Here is a 25,943-nt window from a genome sequence, read left to right on the forward strand (position 1 = left end):
TATGAAACAACAAAACTCACAGTCGTTTTCAGTCACGGATAGGCTGGCAAAGTGCGACTTCTTTATCCATCTGGACTGACTCCTACATTAATATTTACTTCAATGCACAGAAAGAAGTTTCCATCAAACTACTTGGTGTGAATATCAGATGAGGAAGCAATCACTTTTATTCAGTCCTGAAGAGAGTGCAGAGTCATTCCAGGTGCTCCCCAGCACAGAACTGACCTCAGCAATGGGTGCTCAGCCCTAAACTCCCTGCATTAAGTACTTCAACACCTGTGCACACACAAACCGTCACCAAATAACACCATCAGTACAGCAGCCCTGACTGTGACACTCTGTTACCTCTCTAACTCCAGATCTCAGTACTTCAAAGACCTTTTTCCTCTTAGAAATAGTAAGAATTGGCCTTTGCATCACAGCTCACAAGAGGACACTGGGTAGATCAAATCATTTAAACCAGAGTCATTGTTCTCAGCACAACACTGCTTTCTACCTCTCCCTTCCCTTTCTTCTCCTTCCAGATCCCTAGTCTTTGCAGCCTCTCCTCCAGCCCTCTAAGTTATTAGAGCCATTAGTGCCCATATGCACACAAGCTCCACTAAGCTTAACGAGCTCTAATGACTTGGGCTTTGCTCTCTTGCCGCTGGCATGACTTTCCAGTGCACTGTGCCTCACCAGCTGGAAACTGGTGCCACAGAGGCCCCAAACCCACATTCCTTGTGGCATTCACATTGTATACAATTTAATGAAACACAGAAATTATTTGTCCTTGACTTGTTAAAGAAATAAGCTATGATGGTTCTATTTTGCACTGTACCTTTGGAAGCACATTCATACTCCACCCCAGACTTTGACAGGCAGTATTTTTGTGTAACATCTAAAAATAAAAATTTCAAGTGGTCTTTATGCCTAAAATAGTTTTTAATTTACAAAACTCCACTGTTAAGCTATGACTCGGAAGCAGTCATTCTTTCCTTGAAAATGAAATCTTTCCCCATACCCATACTGGATTAATCTATAAAAACACAAGCACTCTTGTGGCTTAGTTTCAAAACAGAAAATTCACAGTTAAGAGCTGAGGTTATGCTTTATTTTATCATTTCAGATAGAGAAAGCAGCTGCAGGAGCATCTTCGACAGCAAGAGATCCAATAGTATCTAATGCGGTTTCAAGAGATAGGGCTGTGGTTTTCAGCATCACTGAGAAGAGGAGCAAAATGCAGGTTCATAATAATGGAATAATTGAGATATGATGAGTGTGTGGGCTTTCAGCAGAACTCCCCCATGAGAATCTTTTTTTCCTATTACGTACATCTTGCGTTTTTTCCCCTCCACCTGTTTCTTGTAAGCAACTTAAATTCTCATACTGGTCGACACAAACCAAAACTCAGCTGAGGCACAGTGCCACTCCAGTCGTGACGGCACCAACATGAGAGGAGACCGCAAATAATGGCATCTTACTTTAGGGAAATCCAAATCCCCACAGATTTATTGTCTGGAAATAATTTTCTCCTGCAGTGTCACTATCAAACCTTAACTCCACATGGTACCTCATCCCGTGAGGTTCCATTTCTGGTCTGTGCATTATTCTAAGGACTCTGTGAAAGGTAAATTTAGGAAAAAGGCACGTACAGGTTTCCTATAGAGAGGCCTCTTAACTCCATTGCAATTTTATATTAAAAGGGGATTTGCAAGTCAGAAGCTACTAGGAAAAAGAAATAATAGCACTACTGTATCCTAATCACATAACAAGACCTGAACAATACAGCTCAACTTCCTTGCCCCAGTGGGAAGTTTCCTCCTTCTGAATGAAGCTCTCACTTTTAAACACACCCTTATGCAAATATTCAGAATCCATAGGAATTATTCCTAAGCATTCCCTCCATAAACACTAAGGCTCTTTCCAAGGAAAATGTACTGGTTCACCAAGACGTTCATTCTTCTGTATTGTCATTCCTACCTGAACCTGGGGTTTCTTCTCTATTTTATTTGTGTTTCGCTTGTGGTTTGGAGGTTGGTGGTTTGGGTGAGTTTTTAAACCAATGTCTCTCGTTAGCTTTCTCAACAGAAATATCTGTCGAAAGAGCTGAAGTTGGCTAGAACTATTGTCTGAGAAAACTGACATTCCACTAGGAGTTAAAAAAGACAAACAAGAAAACCCCTGTTCTCCCCAAGTCCACAGACTTGTCCTCCACAAGGGAGCAAATAAAGATTTCGGGAATGATGGAGGAGTAGGATGAGGCAAGAAACCACAGCCAACAGAGGGGCTGATTAAAAAACAGTAGAAAGGGAGCATTCACTGCGAACCACAAGTTGTAGGAAAGGACAATGAAGTAACTTCACTATCAAAGGAAGTGAAGCCAAGAAGACAGCAACATTTAGATAGGAATTTACCCTCTGTATGAATAGATGCCTGTCTTTAACAGCAAACACTTGCTAAACAAGTTTCAGAAGGTATATAACGAGGCTCCAGGAATAATTATGTTTTAAAGCCTTTATTCATCTACATGACAAGTTTAACTTCAAACACTTTTTAGATTGATCCAGCTAAGCCTGCGAAACCTCCCCTCTTGGGAATTCTTCTAAAATCTGCCTATTCAAAATAAATCTGAATTAGCACATCCACACACTTCCTACTAATAAATTACAATTTAAATTTCATTATTTTCTCATGTTAATAAGCGCTAACATAAATTTCATGATCGAACTAAGAACTCAAGAAAATCTCCACTAAGACAAGAAGTTCTAACACTCTAATCTGTGACATTACCAGTGCGCGCTGAGCCACCCACAGTATCTAACACCGCCTGCCAAGGCAGCTCCTCGCCTGCCCAGAAAAGAGGTACAATTATTTCTTTTTTCTAGACTATGTACGAAATCATCAACATGATTCTTCACATGCAAATCTGCACTGCAAACCCAACATGCTTTCCAAAGCATAGAAATACAGAAAGTCCTCAGTTAAAAAGGACGCACAAGGATCATCCAGACTAACTCCTGTCCCTGCATAGGACAACCCCAACATTCACACCATTTGTCTGAAGGTGTTGTCCAAATGCTTCTTGAATGTTGTCAGGCTTGGTCACGCTGAGATTAGTTTGTTCCCTAAAATATTGAAGACTTGCAGTTTTTGCTCTGCAGCCCCCTTGTTTCAGTCACACCCCGACACAGGTTGAAAGTGACATCATGAGCCACAGAATTCACATACACATGTTTAAAACACACAGTCTCTGGACTCACATCTGTTTTCTGGAATTACTGTGATTTAATTCTTCACACAGGTAAAAAAAATCAACATGAAGCATATTGTCCATGTTCTAACTAAAAAGCAACTTGTACAAGGGAATGGAATCAAGTTATTAAGCTGTTAGGAAAGACATGTGGGGCCCAAACCAGTGCAGACATATGCAGAGATTCTGTATTTCTGAAAAAGTTAAATATTTTAACACTTCTATCAAAGACAGAGACTTCTGCGACTGCAGAACTATTGTGGCATATATTAACACTGGCACCCAGGCTTTGACAACTCCACTGCAGGCCGTAATAAACCCACTTACAACTTAACCTGGTGTAAGACAAAAAACTAGCACCGAAGGAGAAGTCCTGCCTTGACGCAGCCGTTCTGTCTGCCCTGCACTCCCAAAACTTGCATTATCACAAGTGTTCCTACAGGGAAGCAATGCAGCAAAAACTAACTAAGAGGGGACATGAAGGCAAGGAATGAAAGGGACTTGGGTTTTGTTGGGATCGGACTGCCCAACAGTGCTCAAGGCAGCCTCCCACATGAACGCCTGCACGGCCGCTTCTTTCAGCAGCCTGGCTAGATCAGTCTAGTTCAAGGTGAACGTAAAACTACAGGCTGACACACGGACAGCTTTTAAATCTGCTTTCAGCAACAAAGAGCATTTTCTCGTTGTCTGTTTAATGAAGATTGAATGGAGACTAAAACCTACAGCAAAGACAAAACACAACTGAGCAGCACTGGCGAAAATAGCAGAGGACAAATAAATTACAAGAGGAGAGAATGAACCGCACTGGCCACATCTGTGATTAACAAAACATCTGTTTCACAACCCAAATACAAACAAAACTTGGCAGCACTGGGAGCAGCTCAGTGAGAATCCAATTCAAAGGACAACACTGCTGGCAGCAAAAGAGAAAATCATCAAAGCAAGCTTTGGACTGACTTAATTATGTCATTATTCAGTACTTTCCCATCTAATTCAATGGTTTGCTTCTACCTTGGCCGCCTCCAGTTTTGTGAAATCATTCAGTTTAAAAAAAACCCCGAGCTCTTCTTTCTAGAAAGCCTGCTCAGCAGGTGCCACACAGCTTCACAGCTGAGCAAAGTTGTAAGGAAAGATATTTAGGAGAAATATTTGTCCTTAATGCAAAGGGAGGTCACAGAAACAGATGAAATAACGTTCATATTAAAACTTCTCACTTAAAAACACTAAGTTTACTCTAAAAAGAGAATAGTGAAAGCAAAACCAATTAAAATGGAGAAGTTAAAATGAATTACTAACCTATGGTACTCACTAAACAGTGAAAAAGGTGACCTATTAGAACAGTCACGAGAATACAAAAATAGGGGCTTCGCCTGAGTCTGAGGATTTAAAACCCACTTTCTGGAGAGTACTAACAGGTCTCTTTGAACCACCACTTCTCAGAAACTGCTACCAAGAGGAACGTGTACTAACAAATTGCAAATCTGGTGTAAGGCGTAAGATAGACTGGACTTGCGTAGGGTTTTGTGGATGATGCTGTTCAGGTCTGTCTTCTATTCTTCCCAATTTGGATAGCATAAAACACAGAAGTTCAACTTCGGGTATTAAAATAAATATGAAAACTCCCATCAAAAACCCCTTGCACTGAGCTGGGAAGCACTGCAGTTCTCTACATGATAGGATAAGAGATACTTGACATTCTAATGGGCTCTTTGCGTGGACGTCAGAAAGGATGCACGACAACAAAGCAAATTAATTGGACAATGCATGGAACAGATCCCTACGCACAGCCACTACAGTTAAAACTACATATTTTCCACCAGCTGTTTTTTCCTAGTTCATAACTTACCAAAAATAAGCTACCGGAGATTGCCTTTTCTCTATTTTCAAGTTCAGTAACATTTTCTGGTACTCTGATTATTAGAAATTCCACCACTAAAAACATGAGCAAGTATTCTGCTAAAACCTGAAATAGTGGAGGCAATATACAAAAACACTTCGACAAGTCTTACAAGTTTTGTTAAAGCTATTGTCGGCACATGCAGACACAAACAAGACTTTCATTAGGCATATAAAGTTCCTAATTAGTTAGAACTGTGTAGGTTGGCAAAGCCAATTTAGCAGTTAGAAGTTTATTGAGCCCATCGACTTTATCCCTGCAACTTCTAGAAGGCCAGAAGTATTCAGAAGGGTTGTTCTCTGAAACAGAAAAATCCTTTCCTCCTATACTGGTCAAAGTGGGATGAACAGACATATGATCATCTAAGGCGTATTTTCTCTTAGAGTTAAAGCATTTAACTCCCTTCCCCACCTTTCTGTGAAACAGAGGAAGGTTGGTACTGACAGCAGTGCAGGAGAGGGAATATAAATTGAGAAAGCAGTATTTTCCTGGAAGTCAGGAAGCCTTGGCTGTTCCTCTGCTCTTTCTACATATGTTACCACACACCATTAAGTGTGCATGAGTACCCAGCAATGCTGCAAAAGTCAGAAATTTCAAGACAATGGAAAAATAATTGTACGGAATGCCATGTAACCGCAGAGCCAGCAAGAGAATCCCTGCTTCGCTTTTCATACAGTGAATAGTACACTTCAGTTCACTAAGGACAGGAGAAAGTTTGGTTCACGTGTATGACAACATCGCTTATCTTATCATCAGATGACTACCTTGTCTTTAAGCCACCTTGAGCGGAAGCAACACAATAACACACCACCTTTTTCTTCCTTAAGAAAACAGACTGGCGGTGACAACAATAGGCTTGAAAAAGTTATGCTGCGTTTTGTAGGCTGCAAGGTAGACAAGTACAATTTACATGGAAGGAAAAATTCTCACACAGAAAGGAAGAGACCTGAAGCTGTACATCAAGCTCTCATTTCCTCTTCTATGTATGGCAGCTTACCAAGAATCCCAGCATAATTTACTCTCTAAAATTAAGCCAAAGAAACTAGGCAACTCTGTGATATCAGCAGGGCTAGCACAGTGAGAGCAGGTCCAGATCCATCCCCTTGACAAGAGGAACAAGGGAGTTCTTACTGCTACTGAGGCACGATCTAAGTGGACACAGAGACAATCAGAGAGCTGAAGCACCTCTTCTATTAGGACAGGCTGAAAGAGCCCGGCTTGTTCAGCCTAGAGAAGAGAAGGCTCCATGGAGACCTTACAGCAGGCTTCCAGTACTTAAAGGGGACTACAGGAAAGATGGGGAGGGGCTCTTTATCAGGGAGTGCAGGGATAGGATGAAGGGCAATGGTTTTAAGCTGAAAGAGGAGAGATTTAGACCTCCACTGGGAACAGATTGCCCAGAGAAGTTGTGGAAGCCCCATTCAGGGCCAGGTTGGATAAGGCTTTGAGCAACCTGATCCAATGGAAACTGTCCCTGCCCATGACACGAACTGGATTATCTTTAAAGTCCCTTCCAACCCAAACCATTCTACGACTCCGTAACACTGGAGTTAAATTGCAGGAGATGAAGATGAGGCCATTTCTACCACCCCAGGAAAGGCATGGGCACACCCTTCCCTGCATCACATCTTAGGAGCAGAGAGTCCTAAAGACAGTCAGCATCCAAACACTGCCTATCTCCAATAAAATATACGCAAGTTAAAAACAAAGGCATGCACTGAAAAACAACAAGAAAGATATAAAAATGTCAGCAGCTTATTAAAAATTTTAAAGAGGTAACACACAACTAAACAACAAGCAATAAAAACTTTGCTTTGCTAGTACGATAGAGGGATCAAAGTTGTATCTTGTGCTAGGAAAAAAAAAGTTATCTTTTACATGTAAAGCTGTAACCTCCTTCACAAAATACACTTTTTCAGACAAATGCTACTTCAACACTAAATTAAGACCTTGAGTAGCAGGTAAAGATTAAATACCCTTCCAAAGAATAAACAAAAAATCTGTAGCATGTGAAGATTAGAATTTATAAATACTTGAATACCGAGCACTGTGAGTTACAGAAATTTACGCAAGTTTTAATCAATTCTTTAAACTGAATGACAGGATTTTTATGCTGCTATAACATTTTTGTCCTTCTAGAAAAATATATACCAACATGTAGCAGTAATAAACTTTTTTCCCCTAAAAAAAAAATCCCCTCTTGTATTTTTTGATATTTTTCCTTTTCCTGGGTTACTGAAGGCAAAAAAAGTGCAGGGCACATTGCTTCAGCAAGTTAAATACCAAGTCAGAAACTCAAATTATATTTGGGAAAAGGAAAAGAGATCATAGGTTTCCTCATCAGAAGAATGATTTCCTGATGCCTCCCTTCTAAATAAAAAGTCTTATTCCTGACGTAACAGCGTGTTTGAACAAAGTTTCCACACTCAGCAGCAATTTTTTTAAATTAGTCAGATAGCGCATCCTAACTTGCTTTGTACTGTTTCCAGAAAAAAAAGAATTAAGATTAAAATAGCAAACTCTGTGGCAAACTGAGTGATTATGTTGGTGAGAGGCCAGCACCACAGGCACCCTCAGAACGGGGCTGGCCGCAGTATCCAGTTTGGCGACGGGATCTGGAAGAGCAAAGTAGCTCGTATGCATCAACGATGTTTGGAGAAGCAAATGGCAGCAAGATCTAAGCTGCAGGAGATATGAATGGAGCATTTAAATGGTGTCAAGGATGTGCTGACAGATACATGGAGGCTGGAGTTCTTGTGCATTCCCAGCAGCTGTGGCTCAGTGAATGGCTGCAACCACACTTTTCACTCACTGCTTAAACAAGATTTCAGCGTATATTCATTTTATAGGTATCAGATTAACGTATGGAAGGGGATTTTCACTGGCAGCTCGCAGGCCACATGCAGCCAACTAAGCATCCTGCTGACAGTCTCCATTTCCAGACCAGCTCACACTAGAACCACACTCTCTTAAAAAAAACCTGTTCAAATGCCCTTCCTTATGATTTGGTGGGGAACAGGAACCTGTCCAGACTGCTAGAAGCCACTGCACTCCTAAGGCTCTCTGTGGATGATTTCACAGGAAGGAAACAAGACAGCCTCCCGATGCAGAGAACAACTTGCAGCTCATACCCCAGAACATGAACTGTGACTGCCCCTGCGCAGGGGGAAAGGGCTGAGCCACAGAGATAAAATAGGAAGTAAACACGACAGAAGATGAGCTCGGCTGCAGAGAGTAGAATAGCCAGAGCCTAAGACACAAACCAGTAAGGTGTAGCAACTTAGGACTCAGTGAATGTGTAGCACTTGTTCTAGCAAGAGTCTGAGATTAAGAGAGGGTTGCTCCAGCAAGGGGAAAATACCCTCATACACTGAACATAGGTCCCTGATGGTAAACAGCAGCCATCGATACCGGTGCGGTTGGGGTAAGATCATTTCGAGTCAAAGAGAGGGTGGCAGGATCAGACTGAGAGCACATAAAGAAAGCTAAAGAGACTCCCGCACAGAAAATTGTTCTCACCCCATACACTCAATATTTTCAACTATTCAGCTCCTTGCTTATAACTTCGGGAAAGATAAATCAACAGATGAACTTAACAGCACAATTTGAGCACCATTAATACCAGTAAACTGAGGGTATACCTGCACTTCTACAAGAGAACCTGACACTAGAAGCCACAGAGCGATTACATCAATAGTCATACACCGTTATTGGTACTGAAACGTGCAAACGATGTTAGACATGAGACCAAAACCTTGGACATCAGTCTGGATACACACAGCTGAAAAGCCTCATCTTCCTGGGGTGCCTAGCAATTGCTTTTGTGCACCGCAGAAAGAAAAGCAAGAAAATCAAAGCAGAGGAGCGGTATTCCAAGGAGAAAACAATCGTCCTGATTGTCTTTCCTTATTCTTGTCTCCTCAAGAGACTATAGTCAGAGGAAAAAAAGAAGCCAGCACCAAACTGCAGATCCTAAGATGTGAATGCTCTTACAGTAGAAGCATTCATAGGAGAAGAAGTAAGAGAAATTTCAGCTACAGGTCCTATATTTCACTACAGTATTCTTTGCTAGATTATCCCACTAAGGGAAAAGATCTTATGCAAAACTGTTGAGAACAGTAATATAAAATAAAGTTCCATTTATTCTGAAACTTTTATAGAAAAAAAACAGGTATCAGTCACCCAAACACTACAGTTTCTGGATCAGAAAATAATCCCCACCACAGAAACATCCCAGTTCTAAAAACCATCCCATATGAACTGCACAAACTCCCACAGTATTAACCTATCTTCCCCCTAAATAATACTGAATCTCCCCGAGCGAGCTGGTGACCTTTCTTCTCTCCACATTCATCTGTCCTTTGCTCCCAGATTTTGTTAGACAACAGAACCTGAGGACACCTAGTGAAGCCAATAACGTCTTATGGTCCTGCCTCACATCTGGATCTGCTTTACCTACATCTCAACTACACAAACCAGGGCAGCAGAGGCAATAACAAAACCCACTGTTCGCAAAATACAACCACAGCAGCCTCAACTTCTGTGCAGGGCAAGACAAGCATCCCAGGTGAGGATGCAGGCACTGCTGGGATCTGGGAGGGACGAAATGGAGACCCCAGGCCACAGGGCGCTGGCAGAGGGAGGCTGGAGCTGGCAGCGCAGCCAGGCACTGGAGGACACTGAGGGGATTTCTGCCATCTCCTGCTGCCCCTGCAGCCACAGGAGCCCCATGAAGGGACCTCTCACAGACCCCTATTTCCCTGCCACCTCTTCCCCATTGCCTCGGGGCTCATGTCATGTACCCCCTTCCTCCCCCATCACCTCAGGATTCGTGTCCCCTATTCTCCATCACCTCGGAAGTCATGTCCCCCCTCCCTTCCCACCACCTGGGGGCTTATGTCCCCTATTCTCCATCACCTCAGGGTTCCTATGCGTTCCTCCTTCCCCACCACCTCGAGGCTCATGTTCTCCACTCCTTCTCCACCACCCTGGGGCTTGTGTTCCCCCCAACCTTCCTTCCCCACTGCCTTGAGGCTCATCCCTGTTTCCCCCCCTGCCGTAGGGCTTGTGTCCCCTCCACCACTCCTTTCCTACCACCCCCACCTTCCTTCCCCACCACCTCGAGGCTCGTCTCTCACCCCTTCTCAACTCCCTTGGGATTCATGCAGTGTCCAAGAGACCCCAAAACAAACCCAGAGCACCTGAAAATGTGTACAGAGACCCCTCCTGGAAAAGGACCCAGAGACTCCCCCAAACAAGCCCAGAGACCTCCATAAAAGTTCAGAGATCCAAATACAAGCCCAGAGATCCAAAAAATGTATACAAAGACCCCAAAATGGACACACTGATCCCAAAAATGTGTAGAGACCACCAAAATATGTGTACAGAGACCCCCAAATACGTGTACAGAGACTCCCCAAACATGTGTACAGAGATCCCTCAAAAAAGGGTGCAGAGACCTCAAACACAGAGACCCCTAAATAAGTCAAGAAAAACAAAAGCCAGACCCAGAGATCCAAAAAATGCATACACAGATCGCCAAAAAAGGGTGCAAAGACCCCAAAACAAACCAAGAAACACCAAAAATGTGTACAGGTACCTAAAAAATGTGTGCAGAGACCCCAAAACAAGCCCAGAGACCCTGAAAATGGGTAGAGAGACCCTAGAAATGGAACCAGGGACCCTGAAACAAGCCAAGAACCCCCAAGAATACGTAGAGAGACCCCAAAACAAGTCAAGAGACCTTGAAAATGTGTACAGAGATGCAAAAGATGTGTACAGAGACCCCCAAACAAGCCAAGAAACTCCAAAAATATGTACAGACACCTAAATAAGAGACACAAGAAACAGACCCAGAGACCTCCAAAACAAGCCCAGAGACCCTGCAAATGTGTGCAGACCCCGAAAATGCATACAGAGACCCCAGAACAAGCCCAGAGACACTGAAAATGTGTACAGAGATCCCAAAACAAGCCCAGAGACCCCAAAACAGGCCCAGAGACCCCAAAAATATGTACAGAGACCCTAAGCAAATCAAGAGACAGAAAAAACTGACCCAGACACCACCAAAACAAGCCTGGACACCATGAAAATGTATACAGAGCCCCCCCAAATGCATTAAGAGACCCCAAAACAGGCCCAGAGACCCCAAAACGTGTAGACACAAAAAAAAAAGCGTAGAAAACAAAAAACAAGCCCAAAGACCTTGAAACTGTGTGTAGAGCCTCCAAAACAAATCCAGAGACCCCTAAATGTGTACAAAGCCCCTGGAAATGTGTACAGAACCCCTCGAAATGCGTACAGAGACCCCAAAACAAGCCCAGAGACCCTGAAAATGGGTACAGAGACCCTGAAACTGTGAACAGAGACCCTGAAACCGTGAACAGAGTCTCTGGAAATGCATACAGAGACGCTAAAATAAGCCCAGAGACCCTGAAAACGTGTACAGAGACCCCAAAACAAACCCAGAGACCCCGGAAATGCATACAGAGACCCTAAAACAAGCCCAGAGACCTTGAAACTGTGAACAGAGACCCCAAAACAAGCCCAGAGACCTTGAAACTGTGCACAGTCCTCAAAACAAGCGAAGAGACCTGAAAATGTGTACAGAGATCCTGAAAACAAGCCCAGAGACCCTGAAAATGTGTAGAGACCCCAAAACAAGCCCAGAGATCCCAAAGCAAGCCCAGAGACCCTGAAAATGTGTACAGAGACCCTGAAAATGTGTACAGAGACCCTGAAACAAGCCAAGAGACCTTGAAACGGTGTACAGAGACCCCAAAACAAACCCAGAGACCCCTAAATGTGTACAGAGATCCTGAAAATGCGTACAGAGGCTCCGAAAATGCATAGAGACTCCGAAACAAGCCCAGAGACCCTGAGAATGTGCAGAGACCCCAGAAATGCACACAGAAACCCTAAAACAAGCCTAGAGACCTTAAAACTGTGTACAGAGACCCCAAAACAAACCCAAAGACCCCTAAATGTATACAGAGCCCCTGAAAATGTGCACAGAGATCCTGAAAATGCATAGACCCTAAAAATGTGTAGAGACCTCAAAACAAGCCCAGAGACCCTGAAAATGTGCAGAGACCCCAGAAATGCAAAGAGACCCCCCAAAACAAACCCAGAGGCCCATAAATGTGTACAGAGATCCTGAAAGTGTGCAGAGACCCCAAAATGTGTACAGAGACTCTGAAAATGCGTACAGAGACCCCAAAACAAGTTCACAGACCCCAAAACAAACCCAGAGACTCTGAAAATGTGCACAGAGACCCTGAAAATGCATACAGAGACCCCAAAACAAGCCCAGAGACCCCAAAACAAGCCCAGAGACCCTGAGGATGTGTACAGAGATCCCAAAACAAGCCCAGAGACCCTGAAACTGTGAACAGCGACCCTGAAACTGTGAACAGAGACCCCAGAAATGCAAAGAGACCCCAAAACAAACCCAGAGGCCCATAAACGTGTACAGAGATCCTGAAAGTGTGCAGAGACCCCAAAATGTATACAGAGACTCTGAAAATGCGTACAGAGATCCCAAAGCAAGCTCACAGACCCCAAAAGAAACACAGAAACTCTGAAAATGTGTACAGAGACCCCCCCCAACAAGCGAAGAGACCCCAAAACATGTACAGAAACTCTGAAAATGTGCAGAGAGACCCTGAAAATGCGTACAGAGACCCCGAAACAAGCCCAGAGACCCTGAAAATGTGTACAGAGACCCCAAAACAAGCCCAGAGACCCTGAAACTGTGAACAGAGACCCTGAAACTGTGAACAGAGACTCCGAAAATGTGTACAGAGACCCCCCCACAACAAGCGAAGAGACCCCAAAACATGTACAGAAACTGAAAATGCGCACAGAGACCCTGAAAATGTGTACAGAGACCCCCAAAACAAGCAAAGAGACCCCAAAACATGTACAGAAACTCTGAAAACGTGCACGGAGACCCCAAAACGTGCACAGAGACCCTGAAACTGCGTACAGAGACCCCAAAACAAGCTCACAGGCCCCAAAACAAACCCGAGACACTGAAAATGTGTACAGAGACCCCCAAAACAAGCGAAGAGACCCCAAAACACGTACAGAAACTCTGAAAATGTGCAGAGAGACCCTGAAAATGCGCACAGAGACCCTGAAAACAAGCCCAGAGACTCTGAAAATGTGTAGAGACCCCAAAACAAGACCAGAGACCCTGAAACTGTGAACAGAGACCCTGAAAACAAGCCCAGAGACTCTGAAAATGTGTACAGAGACCCCAAAACAAGCCCAGAGACCCTGAAAATGTGAAGAGACCCCCAAAACAAGCGAATAGACCCCAAAACATGTACAGAAACTCTGAAAACGTGCACAGAGACCCCAAAACGTGCAGAGACCCTGAAAACGCATACAGAGACCCTGAAAATGCGTACAGAGACCCCAAAACAAGCCCAGAGACTCTGAAAACGTGTACAGAGACCCCCCAAAACAAGCGAAGAGACCCCAAAACGTGCACAGAGACCCTGAAAACGCATACAGAGACCCTGAAAATGCGTACAGAGACCCCTAAACAAGCCCAGAGACCCTGAAAATGCGTACAGAGACCCCGAAACAAGCCCAGAGACTCTGAAAATGTGTACAGAGCCCCCCAAAAGCGCCCAGAGACCCGAGAATGGCTGCGAGCCCGCAGCAGGCGCCCCGCGCTGCCGCAGCGCCCCCTCCCCGGGCCCCCAGCCGGCTCTCTCCCTCCCCGGAGGTGGCGGCCGCGGCCTGACCCCTCGGTGCCCGGGGAAGCCGCGGCCCCGTCGGCCCCAGACAAGCCCCATTTTCCCCTTCGTCCTCTTCCCTCCCCTCCCTCCTTTCCCCGCCGCCATCGCCCCCCCCCCCCCCAACCCAGGCACGCGCGCACGGGACCGGAATGAAGGGGAGTTGGGGGGGGGGGGGCTACGAAACCGAGAGCATCCTCATCCCTGGGGAAAGGGAGGTAGGAATAAGGGTAAAAAACAAAACAAAAAGGTGGGAATAAACCACGCAAAGCTCACCGGGTCCGGCGGAGCTGGCTCCCGGGTACATGTCTGCCTGTGCGGCGGCGGAGGCGGCGCCTCGCTCCAGCTCGAGGGGAGGAGGGAAAGGAGGAGGAGGAGGGAAGGGATTACAAAAAAAAAAAAAATGGAAAAAAAAGAGGGAGGAGGGCCCGGCTGAGGCCGGGAAAGCAGGTTATTCGGCGGCAGTGAGGAGCGGGGATGGTGCGTGAGGAGAAGGGAGGAGCCGCGGGGTCACGGGGAAGGGGCGCCCCGCCCGCTGCTGCCCCGGCGCTGCGAGCCGAGGTCCTGCAAGAGGAGGGAATGGAGCCTCGTTCTTTCATGCATGGAGCAGACGGAGCTCCATTCCTGCAGGCATAGAGCAGGGGAGCCCCGTTCCTGCAAGCGAAAAGCATGGGAGCCCTGTTCCTCCAGCCACTGAGCAGGGGGAGCCCCGTTCCCGCATGCACGGAGGAAAAGGAGCCCCATTACTAGAGGCAAGGAGCCGGGAGAGGCCGTTCTTGCAGGCATAGAGAATGGGGTGATCCGTTCCTGCAGGAATAGAGCAAGGGGAGCCCCGTTGCTTCTTGCACGGAGGAAAAGGAGCCCTGTTCCTTCATGCATGGAGCAGGGGGAGCCCCATTCCTGCAGGCATAGAGCAAGGGGGAAGCCATTCCTGCTGGCACAGAGCAAGGGGAGCCCCGTTCCTTCATGCATGGAAAAGAGGGAGCTCCATTCCTGCAGGCATAGAGAAGGGAAGGCCTGTTCTGCCAGGCATAGAGCAAGGGAGCCCTCTTCCTCCATGTATAAAGCAGGAGGGATCCCTCTCCTCTGGGAAGCAGGGTGGGAACAAGTTATGGCCTCAAGTCTCACCAGGGGAGGTTCAGATTAGATATCGGGAAAAATGACTTCACTGAAAGGGTTCTCAGGCACTGGAAGAGGCTGTCCTGGGAGGTGGTTGAGTCACCATCCCTGCAGGTATTTAAAGGACGGGTAGATGAGGTGCTCAGGGATATGTTGTTTTAGTAGACAGATATGGTTGGACTAGATGATCACAAAGGTCTTCTCCAACTAAATGATTCTGTGATTAGAGGGGGTCTGCTTCTCTGGACCTTGGGCAGAGAGCAGGGGGATCCATTCCTCTGGGTGCCGAGTGGGGAGCAGAGGGGCTGACCAGCTTGAGGTGCCCCACTGCCTCCCCTCCACTGGCTGGAGCTGACCACCTTTCTACTGCCTCCTTCCACCAGGAATTCCATCGACTGGACCTGAACAGCTCTCCTCCAGCCCTGCTGCCAGTACCCATGCACGCTGGGCTTTGCTTTTAATGCAGCCTGGATGTGTGGCTAACCAGACACAAACCATGGGTAGCAAGAGCCTTTCTGAGCCTTGGGGTCACCCAGCGAGGCTCCCTTTTACCAAGCCCTGTATGCACCTCAGGCAGGTGCAACATCAAGAGTCAGACTAAAACAGAATACATGCCTCAGCCAGGACTGCTAGAGACTCTCTTAGTCTTCCAATGAGACCCTGGAAAATAACGACGCGCCTCTAGCTTTCTCTCCACTACCTTTTGTTCAAGGCAGCTTGCCTAGTTATGAAAGGGATGCTGGACTGGCATCAATATTCCGCATCCTGCTTGATCTTGAATGCCCTGTTAAAGTGGCAGGGCCTGACCGACAAGTCTAGAGCAATGTGGGTGATCCATGAATGATTTGTATTGCATTGCCACGTGTACTGTTCGATCTGCAACATCTCACATTGCTATTACCAGTAGAATTGTGCTGTGCTATTCTTGGTGCAAGAAAGCATGAGAAAGAGAGGCAGTGAGCAGCTGGGGCCAGAGAATCCATGGGTTTGGGGTGATATAAGTTGTTTGTTCAATGGTATAAAAGCTAAGCCCCTTGAAGCAATGGTGGAGAGACCTCACCCACGGGTTCCCAATTGCTGGGACAGCTTCTCCAAATCTTTGCTGTGAAAAAGAAAGCTCCTCCCTCCTCACCGCCTGTGGATCTGGATGATGATAAGAAAGCCATTGGTTATGTATCTTTCTTAATTACTATACTTACTCTCTTATGGTAAAGATTAGACACATTGCCTTTACAAGCTGTTGCTGTTAGCTTATTGATCACTACTAATCATTTGTTTTCTTTCTTGCTGTAATAACTTGATATCACAGAGTATTTTAAGAGTTTGGGCTTTTATGATGATTTTTACTAAAAGCTCCTTGAGTAAAATTTGATCTCACAGAGTATTTGAGAATTTGGGCTTTTATGATGATTTTTGCTAAAAGCTCTTTGAGTAAAACTTGATTTCACAGAATATTTTGAGAGCAAGCTTTTATGATGATTTTGCTAAAAGCTTCTGTGGTAAAACACCTGTTAACTTGAAAATTGGATTTGATTGTTTGTTTCACTTCTTTTCTTGCTCCCCAACACACTGTAAGACAAAGGCAACGCTGCTGTGAAAACCTCAGGTCAGACACCTTGTGGATCTTGTACCTCCGTACCACATCCAACTTTTATTGTATTTGTGAAACCCCGTTGTGGTGTGGTACCTTACTGTTGTGTACAACCAGATCTGATTGCTTCCCAACATCCTCTAAGACAAAGGCAACGCTGCTGTGAAAAGCTCGGGCTGCTGGCGATGGAGTTGCTGTTTTCCTCTCTGTTAGAAGTTGGGTAACATTTCTGCACAACCAGATCATCTCTGCTGATTAGTATGGGGGGTTACCACCTAGTAATAATGTGAGAGAAGCATTTTATCAGTCAGCATGATGCACTGAGACCCAGGAGGTGTCAATGATGATGATTCCTGCAGGAACTGTCATCTTTTTGTCATCACCTCATTGTACCTGTTCCTTTTAGGGGGAGAAAAAAAATATTTCAATCCTGCTCAAGAGGCAAAGAGCAAGTTAATGGTGCTCAATTCCACCAGAAAGTATAGTAGCTATGATCTATGCTGTCATTCACCTGTTCCATTTTGATATAGAAGCCTTTAAAAAAGATAATGCATTTCTTAACATAAAACAGACAAGCTCCTTCCAAGTCACTGAGTTCCTTCAGTAAATATTATTTGCCAAAGGACAAAGAGAATGTGCTGCTTACATGGTTCATCAAGACAGTTAATATCTCCCTTCAACACTTCAGCTTTGAAGTGATACAGAAACATCTCACTGTTCCGAAGTAACATTGGCTCTATGTTTACTCTTCCCTTTGGATTGTATTTGTAGATATCCAAGGGTTGCAATTATCAGCTCAGATTTCACTTCAAGTCCTCTGTTCCTCAACTAGAGTTTCCACTGGAGTGCTTTGGATTTATCTGCATTCCAAGCTCCTCAGGTTGCTGGAAAGTAAAGATTTATGAGTAACTATAAAGAAATAAAGGTGAAAAGCACGGATTGACTTTAGTTCTAGAGTAAAGCCAGGTAGCTCTAGGAAACTTATAAACACAGGCCCTGGCAAAGGGGTTGCTGTTTTCCTCTTTCTCAGGAGTTGGGTAACATTTCCGCAAAAGCACCAGTAAGTTCTGGTTTGTGCTATATAACCTTAGTCGGTGGCTGAAAATTTGCATATAAAACCAACAAAACTAAGAATCAGAAGAGAATTATCCAAGTCAGATTTGGCCTTTCTGCTATATTAGATAGTACTAAATGCTGAGGTGATGAGGAAAACCGTGCTATCCCTGTATCGACTTCTAATTTATGTGATATTATATTTAAACCATAGAATCATAGAACGGTTTGGGTTGGCAAGGTCCTTAATAAATCAATCTCTTCAATCTCATTAGGAAGCTAACTCCCTCCAACATTACATATGCTATTGTGCTGGTTAGAACTTCTGCATTTAAGTACAAGAGAGCATAAAAACACAGTGGTGGGTTTTTAGAAAACTCCACTTGACTAATGTGGTCACCTGGAGCCACAGCACTGAAGTGAACCTTCATCAGGTCACATTCATAGACATGTGGAACGAGCTCAATGCAGACTTCCAGGAAAAGAGCCATCTCTGTGCTACAGATGGACAAAACCCAAACTGGACACACAAATGCAGATAATTCTGTCTACGTTGTCCTTCTTGTGAAATCATGACTGTTGCTTCAGTGGAGCCTACATGCTGAAGGAACGGAACTTCATCAGATACCTCATACAATTGCAAAAGATTATAAAAAGCAATTTCTGGTACTCTGTTAGGAATGTGAAAATAGGAAACAACAGAAGATAGGGGAAATTTAAGCAGAGATTTCATGAAACAATAAACACATATCCCACGCTTTGCTTGGGCTCCATGGGATACTCTGCAATTGATTTCAGAAATTCCCTGGAAAACAGAGATCCCAAAACCGGCAATTAATACCTGGAACATCCTAGCGTGCAATATTCTCGTATTGATTTCAAGCTGATTTTTTGTGGATTTAGCTGTTCATAAGCAAAGGGGCTTATCACTGTGTATACATGCCTGCAGGCTTGCACAATCAGTTAAATACTAAATCAGTTGAATAGTTTTATTTAAGCATCATTTTCTCAGTGTCCTGTTGTTCCTGCACACAGTTTTCGTGCTACTGCACACTTTCAGCAGCATTCCTGTGTTACTGAGGAAAGGAGAGTTGCAGCTCTCTTCTGCCTCTGTTCTTGAAGAGGACGTGCACTCGTTTTGGGCCGCATCAACTGCTTTGTTTCTAATGCTTTCTGTCACTGACAATTGATGTTTTGGAGCACAGTGAAACCTAATTATATTACTGGAAAATTTCACCCCCCTCAAAAAAAAGACCTCCGTTTTGAAAAGGTTTGGTTTGAAAAAGTACATAAAAGCATTCTATTATGCGTGCACTTTGTATGCTATGTTAATGATTCTGTGGTGGTATAAGAACTGCTTAAACACTTAAAATTTAAAAAGAAAAAATTGAGTGACAGTTGGACATAATATGTATCATAACTGCTGGATTTCAGGCTGATATTTCCCAGAACTGATACCTCTCAAAGCAGGAATTGTTAGTTTGGGAAAAACTGAGCATTTTCTAATAATTTGGAAGCAAAGATGTTATTTAAGAACAGCTTTTAAAAATAATTTCTATCAGCAGGAGCAATCTGGGGAAAATATTTTATGTACAAATAGGCTAGTGACAAACAATATGGCTTTTCTTTTGATGAGAAAGCATACATTCATCTCGCTAGGTAATGACACTTTGCTTTTTAAACTGAATTAATTCCCCTCAGTTTATAAATGTCTTTTAGTCATTGATAACAATAACACGGTGGCAAAAAAAATGCTCACAGCAGAAAGATGTAAATTTTATTCTTGACTCTGGGGATTTAAGCTTACATTTTCCAGCTCTCAGATGACCTAACTTTTAAGACATTATCTTAGAGTGTGTGCGTTACACTTCTCACATATTCTGTGTTCTGCTTTCCGCAAGAATATAAATTGAATGAGATTGGAACAAAAGTGAAGAAGACTACAACTCTATGATCTAATATGTTCACATGGTTATGAAGACTTTGAAGGTTCCTCTAGCCAGGGGCTTTTTATTATTTTACAATTAGTGATTTAATCACAATTAATCCAAAGCAGAGGGACTAAAACCTGATTTTTGTCTCTGTGTTGCCAGATGACTGTCCTAATTACTAAGCTACAAAGCCACACTTCATTCTTTTGCCAAATGAATTGCAATATTATTTATTCAAAGAACAAAAAACCCCAAAGAGTTTATTATTAAGTTACTAACTTCATTCAGGAAAGACTTAAATTTTCTAGGTGATCAGGGCCAAATTAAATACAGCAATTAAATACTATGAAAAAGATGCAGCACCACCTATCGGGGATATGTTAAGTACGCTGATTATTACAGTTTTAAGTAGTAACAGAGTTTTGTTCTTTTTCGTAATAAACTAGTTATCAGGTGAAAAAAAAAAACCAAACAAACAAAAATGCAAAACAACAGCCCCCTCCCCCACCATCCAAAACTCCCTACCAGCTTGGGAGAAAAGTAGTTTCCAAAAGATCATAAGGGAAGAAAATACCGTACCTGCAACTGTTCATGAACAAAATTGGAGAAAACAGCATAATGATCTACAGCTGTTTTGTGAAATTCCAGAAACATCCCACCAGACTCAGTATGACACAGCAGCACAACTGCAAAAAATGGTGGAAAACAGTTGCAGGAGGGAATGACTGTCCTGGTTAACAGCAGCTGCACAGTGACTTGAACAGTAACAGGACAACTAGATTACCTACCAACACCTTCCCTCCCTTGACAGTTGGAAAGTTTTTAACCCGTTGTCTTTGGGTGAAGGTGTTGGTGTGAATCATAGTATCAGTTAGATTGGAAAACATCTTTAAGATCATCCAGTCCAACCATAAGCCTAACGCTACCGAGTCCACTACTAAACTATGTTCCTAAGCATCATCTACACATCTTTAAAATCCCTTCAGGGATGATGACTCAACTGCTTCCCTGGGCAGCCTCTTGCAATGCTCAATAACCCTTTAGGTGAACAATTTTTTCCTAATATCCAGTCTAAACCTCCCCAGCTCAACTTGAGGCTGTTTTCTTTTGTTCTGTCACTTGCTACTTGGGAAAAAGAGAACAATAAGCACCTCACTACAACCTCTTTTCAGGCAGTTGTAGAGAGCAGTAAGGTCTCCTCCGAACCTCATTTTCTCCAGACTAAACAACCCCAGTTCTCTCAGCTGCTCCTGTTATAAGACTGTTTTTTCAAGACCCTGTCTATTTGATATAGATTCATCTAGAACAGAGACTGCTTTGCTCCAGCAGGGTGGTGATGTGTTAAATAGATTGTACCAAGTATAGACAGTTACAGGGTCGGAGGTGAAAAGCACATACCACTGTGAGCTTCTAGACCTTACCCCTTAGTCTGCCTCGGAACTGGGCTTTATTAACCAGTGGTTCAGACTCAATTTAAAAGCATTTGGGAAGCACAAACCCTTGGTTTTAGCTTACTTATTGCATAGTGATTTGTGTTCATCATAACTTTATTCTGAGCTCTACAGAACAGCCTTATCAGTGTCACTCAGTAGATGCAGCAAGACAGCCACAAAGCAAGGATGTAGGCAAATCTCCTTTAATTAACATCTTTACCAACCAAAGCCTAAGCTTATGTGAATGTGGCATTTAAAATCTATGTCTTCATTTTTTTTTAACAATGTATCGGCATTTTTAATAATTTTTACCTTAAGGACTGTTATGTCAGAATGGTTGCCAGTGTTCCTCCTCCTTCTCTTAGGGCTCAGACATATTTAAATTACTCCTTTCACCACTAAAGCAGCACAGAATAAGCTCTCCTCCAAAATTCACCTTCTTTTTCATATACGCAAGCAATAGGAATGCTTGTGTACTGTCCCCAAATCTATTCCATTTTAGTACATGAGCACTAAAAGTGCTGATCATCACAACAAGAATCACTGGAATACAGAGAACCCACAAGCTCAGTGAAGCCAGATTTCCTCTGCTGTTTAAAGAGAGCAATAATATTTGGCCAGTATTTAAATCCTGCCAAATAAGTTGCTTTCTGTTTAAGGCAGGATGTTTTCTGCAGTGCAGATGTTTCAGATGCTGAATCTACCATTGCTGAGTTTCTTAGCTGGCAGTACCTTTCGACATAAATTGGAATCATAGAATCATTTGGTTGGAAAAGACCTTTGAGACCACGAAGTCCAACTGTACCTGCCCACTACTGAACCATATCCCTAAGCACCTCATTTACCTGCCTTTAAATACCTCCAGGGATGGTGACTCAGCCGTGTCCTGGGCAGCCTCTTCCAGTGCCTGAGAACCATTTCAGTGAAGAAATTTTACGTGATGTCTAATCTGAACCTCCCCTGGTGCAACTTGAAGCCATTTCCTCTCATCCTATTGCTTGTTACTTGTGAGAAGAGACCAAAACCCACCTCGCTACAGCCTCCTTTCAGGTAGTTTTAGACAATGATAAGGTCTCCCCTAAACATCCTCTTCTCCAGACTAAACAATCCCAGTTCCCTCAGATGCTCCTTATAAGATTTGTGCTCCAGAACCTTCACCAGCTTCGTTGCCCTTCTCTAGACACGCTCCAGCACCTCAGTGTCCTTCACATAGTGAGGGGACCCAAACTGAACACAGCGTTTGAGGTGCAGCCTCACCAGTGCCAAGGATGGATACACAATCACTTCCTCTGTTATATCTCAGATAGTAACAGCGATCCGAGCAGCTCCTTGTGTGGACTGGTCTGACATTCAGTTCCTTCTTCACATATATAAATGTAACCCAGTGTGAGATCCACCCAGGAGGGGATCTTTCTTACTTGAATAACTTGGGTGTCTTGCAGTTTTTTTTACCCTGTTGATAAGTTGTACATTTCCAGAGGTGCTGTAGTAGGAGTTAGTCTGAGATCCTGATGCTACTGAACAAACTCCAGTTTCTGCTTCCTGACATTTGGAACGTAGTTCTATACCATATATGAACTTCCTTTATAAGCAAATTATGATTGTTTTCCATAAAGCCTATAATTTTGTTGTGTGTTTGCACACTTCTGTTACTTATTTCCCAGGCCACCATCTTTGGCAAGTTCATTTGATTGAAAAGGAATCTTTTCATTCCGTGTTGCTGGTTTCCAGTCAGGTCATTGGCATACAAGAAAGCTGGGGAGGGACTTTGTAAAGGCATGTAATGGTAGGATGAGGTGGAATGGCTATAAATTGGAGAGGGGAAGATTTAGACTAGACATTATGAAGAAATTCTTCACAACGAGGGCAGTGAGGCACTGGCACAGGTTGCCCAGAGGAGCTGTGGATGTCCCCTCCCTGGAGTTGTTGAAGGCCAGGTTGGATGGACCTTGAGCAGCCTGGTCCAGTGAGAGGTGTCCCTGACTGTCACAGCGGGGTTGGAACAGGATGACATTTAAGGTACCTTCCCAAACCATTCTATGATTCTACGATTCTGTGGTCTCGTGGATTGGCACAGCTCTGAGTGCTTTTGCATGGGGGGCCGTAGCAACACTGGAGTGAGGGACAGACAAGGCAGGTTCATGCAAGTCTTTTATGAAATCCCATCCTCAAGCTCTGAACAATAGCAGAGGTTCCATGAAGGGGCTTCCTGATGGAAGGCTGTGTCAAATCACCTCCCTGTCCTAATGAGTTTCAGTACGGCAACTAGGTTATAGCTTTCGAACAGCGTGGTGGCTTCTAACTCCTACTTCTTGCCCTTGCTCCCTGCATTAGTATAGAGGCACTTCAGTTGGGCTGTTGGCCATGTCACCTTCTTAGAGGAACATCTCCCAATTCCTTTGAGATATTTCATTGGCGTTCCCCTCTTGGCTCCTGTTACCTCAGGAGCCCCTGGCTCATCTCCATAAGACTTCAAGTGTGCTCAGAGCCACAGGCTGAGGGTCTTCACTAGTGCCCCATCCCTCTAACCTTAGCACATCATCCCATGGCTTGTCTGTCACAGATGAGCCTGATATTATCCCCTTCTCTCCCCCTGCCACACCCCAATCTAGTTTAAAGCTCCATCAATGAGCGCTGCTAGCTCATGAGCAAAGACCCTCTCTCTTTCCACTTGGGAAAGTTGGATCCCACCTGATGCCAGCAGGCCAGATGCTGTGTAGGCCATCCCATTATAGAAAAAAATGGTGGCATTCACTGTTTTTCTTTAAGCTACTGCCTTGAGCCTGGTGGGGGAGAATAAAAAAATCCTCTTGACCTTGTTTTTTTTCTGGTGCCTGTACCTATTTCTCTCTCAGGGATGGCAGAGGACATCTCTCTCTCAGGATCCTCATGCTCCTTAACCTTTCTACTTTCTCGTGTAGCTCTGCCACCAGGCTGAGCAGATCGCCTACTTGGTCCCATCTCACACAGGTCTTCTCACTACTGCCATCTGCTACCAGTGAAAGGTGGTGGCATTCCCTACAGCCTGAGGCTTGGATGGCTGCGTTTTAATGGGGGCTCTGTCTGGGTTGACACATCCATTGTGGTGGGTGCAGAGGACGTGGCTTTTGGCCAGGTGGATACCATAGCTGAGCTCCTTCTGGGAGAGCAATCACTACCAACTGACCTGGGCTATTGAGCTGGTAGGGTGACAATGACCTTACTGCTCAAATTGCCACATGAGCTGCCACGCCATTTCCCTGCTCTGGTCACCAGCACTGCCAGAGCTGTTTTCTATAGTTGCAGGGATGGTCTCAGTTTGCAACATCCACACCTCATCAGCGTCTCCTGCAAGAGCTGCTGGCTTCTGGTGGATCTCTCCACTACCCTGGCATTTCCTTGCCTCAGGAAACGCCCTGTGGACCAAGATCTACTGCTCCACTGCGAGTCAGGCCAGCTCTGAAGCATCTCACATCAACAACATTCTGGAAAAATGATGTTTATTTTAAGTAACTTCACTCTCGTTTGTAAGTTGGTCGCTTGTCTATAGATAGAAAATAAACTTTGTTTTGGTGGGAAAGTTATTTTCATTCAGTTAAGTACCCACTTGTTGCTCCAAATAACCATTTTCTCATGCTCCTTTTGCAAAAGTGTTTTCAAGTCAACCCCCCAACAACAAACACCTATCTGGCCAGTTCACCATGGAACATAAAAACACATGGTCTAGATGGATCGAGCCACACTGACTCAGTGAAATACCTCGCTTTTTTTCTCTGTTACCTGCACTGCAGTTTGAAGGGGACTCCACTTGCTGAATCATAGAATGATTTGGGTTGGAAAGGACCTTAAAGATCATGTAGCTCTAACTCCCTGCGATGGGCAAGGACACCTCCCACTGGACCAGGCTGCTCAAGGCCCCCTCCAACCTGGCCTTGAACATCTCCAGGGAGAGGCATCCACAACTTCCTTGGGCAACTAGTGCCAGTGCCTCACCATGCTCATCGTGAAGAATTTCTTCCTAACGTCTATTCTAAATCTTCCCCCTTCCAATTTAAAGCCATTCCCCTCATCCTGTCACTACATGACCTCGGAAAAAGTCTCTCCTCAGCTTTCTTGCAGGCCCCCCTTATGGTACCAGAAGGCTGCCCCAGAGCCTTCTCTTCTCCAGGCTGAACAACCCCAACTCTCTCAGCCTGTCCTCATAGCAGAAGCGCTGCAGCTGAAAGAGGAACACAGAGCACAAATGCTTCAGGTACTTCCTACGGGTGCCTTCTCAGAACTCTGAAGCCATCCTGTCCCAGGGTGACCAGCAAGCACTGTGCATGGAAGCTGCACTCAGTGTGACTCGAGTGATGCCCACCAAACACACACGTCTGCTGAGAACACATAACAATCAGACAACGCTTTTTTTTGTAATCTGATTGTTCTTTCAGAGCGAAATGGTGCATTTTGCTATGGTTCATAAGGTTGTAGTTATGTAGGAGCTGGGAAGCGCAAAGTTTTCACAAATGGCTCGTTCTGCCGATTGGTTCATTTTCTAACGTACGCACATGATGGGAAATGAATGAACAGTGATGATGCCCTGAAATAACAGCACTGACTGAAGGCAAAACACCACAGGTGGTGACTTTTTGGGGAGAACATTAACAAAACCAGGCAGTTTTGTATTCCGAGGTCAACACCGTCAGTGTGTACCTCCAGGAAGGCCCAGGGACACTGCCAGACACACAGAACAAAATGGCCCCAGCCACCCAACCCAGTTTGTCCGACTCTCAATCAGTCGTTGTGTCAGTGGTATTGGTGCTGATGAGCATTCCATGTTGTGTTTTCCTTTTTGGCAGGTCAATCTGTACTCCCTCGCTCCTGGACATCTTGATACTATTGTTCTCTGACCAGCAGGAGGAAAGCCAGACCTCTATGAGGAGAGAACTCACTGAACGTGGAAAACTGCGGAGAGCCAG

General features: G+C 44.4%; 1 protein-coding gene across 3 annotated transcripts in view; it reads right to left on the reverse strand.

Moving 5' to 3' along the window:
- Positions 1-14,310, reverse strand: part of AGO2 (argonaute RISC catalytic component 2) — a 124,183-nt gene extending 109,873 nt beyond the window's left edge. For all 3 annotated transcript variants that reach the window (XR_011337216.1, XM_069854726.1, XM_069854725.1), the window contains exon 1: positions 14,153-14,310. Coding sequence is in view for 2 of the 3 variants with exons in the window: in XM_069854726.1 (XP_069710827.1) it covers positions 14,153-14,183 (31 nt within the window). In the remaining variant the exon portion in view is untranslated. The remainder of the gene's footprint in view (positions 1-14,152) is intronic.
- Positions 14,311-25,943: the final 11,633 nt, after the last annotated feature.

This window comes from Phaenicophaeus curvirostris, chromosome 3 (assembly GCF_032191515.1).
Source record: "Phaenicophaeus curvirostris isolate KB17595 chromosome 3, BPBGC_Pcur_1.0, whole genome shotgun sequence".
Taxonomy (NCBI): Eukaryota; Metazoa; Chordata; class Aves; order Cuculiformes; family Cuculidae; genus Phaenicophaeus; species Phaenicophaeus curvirostris.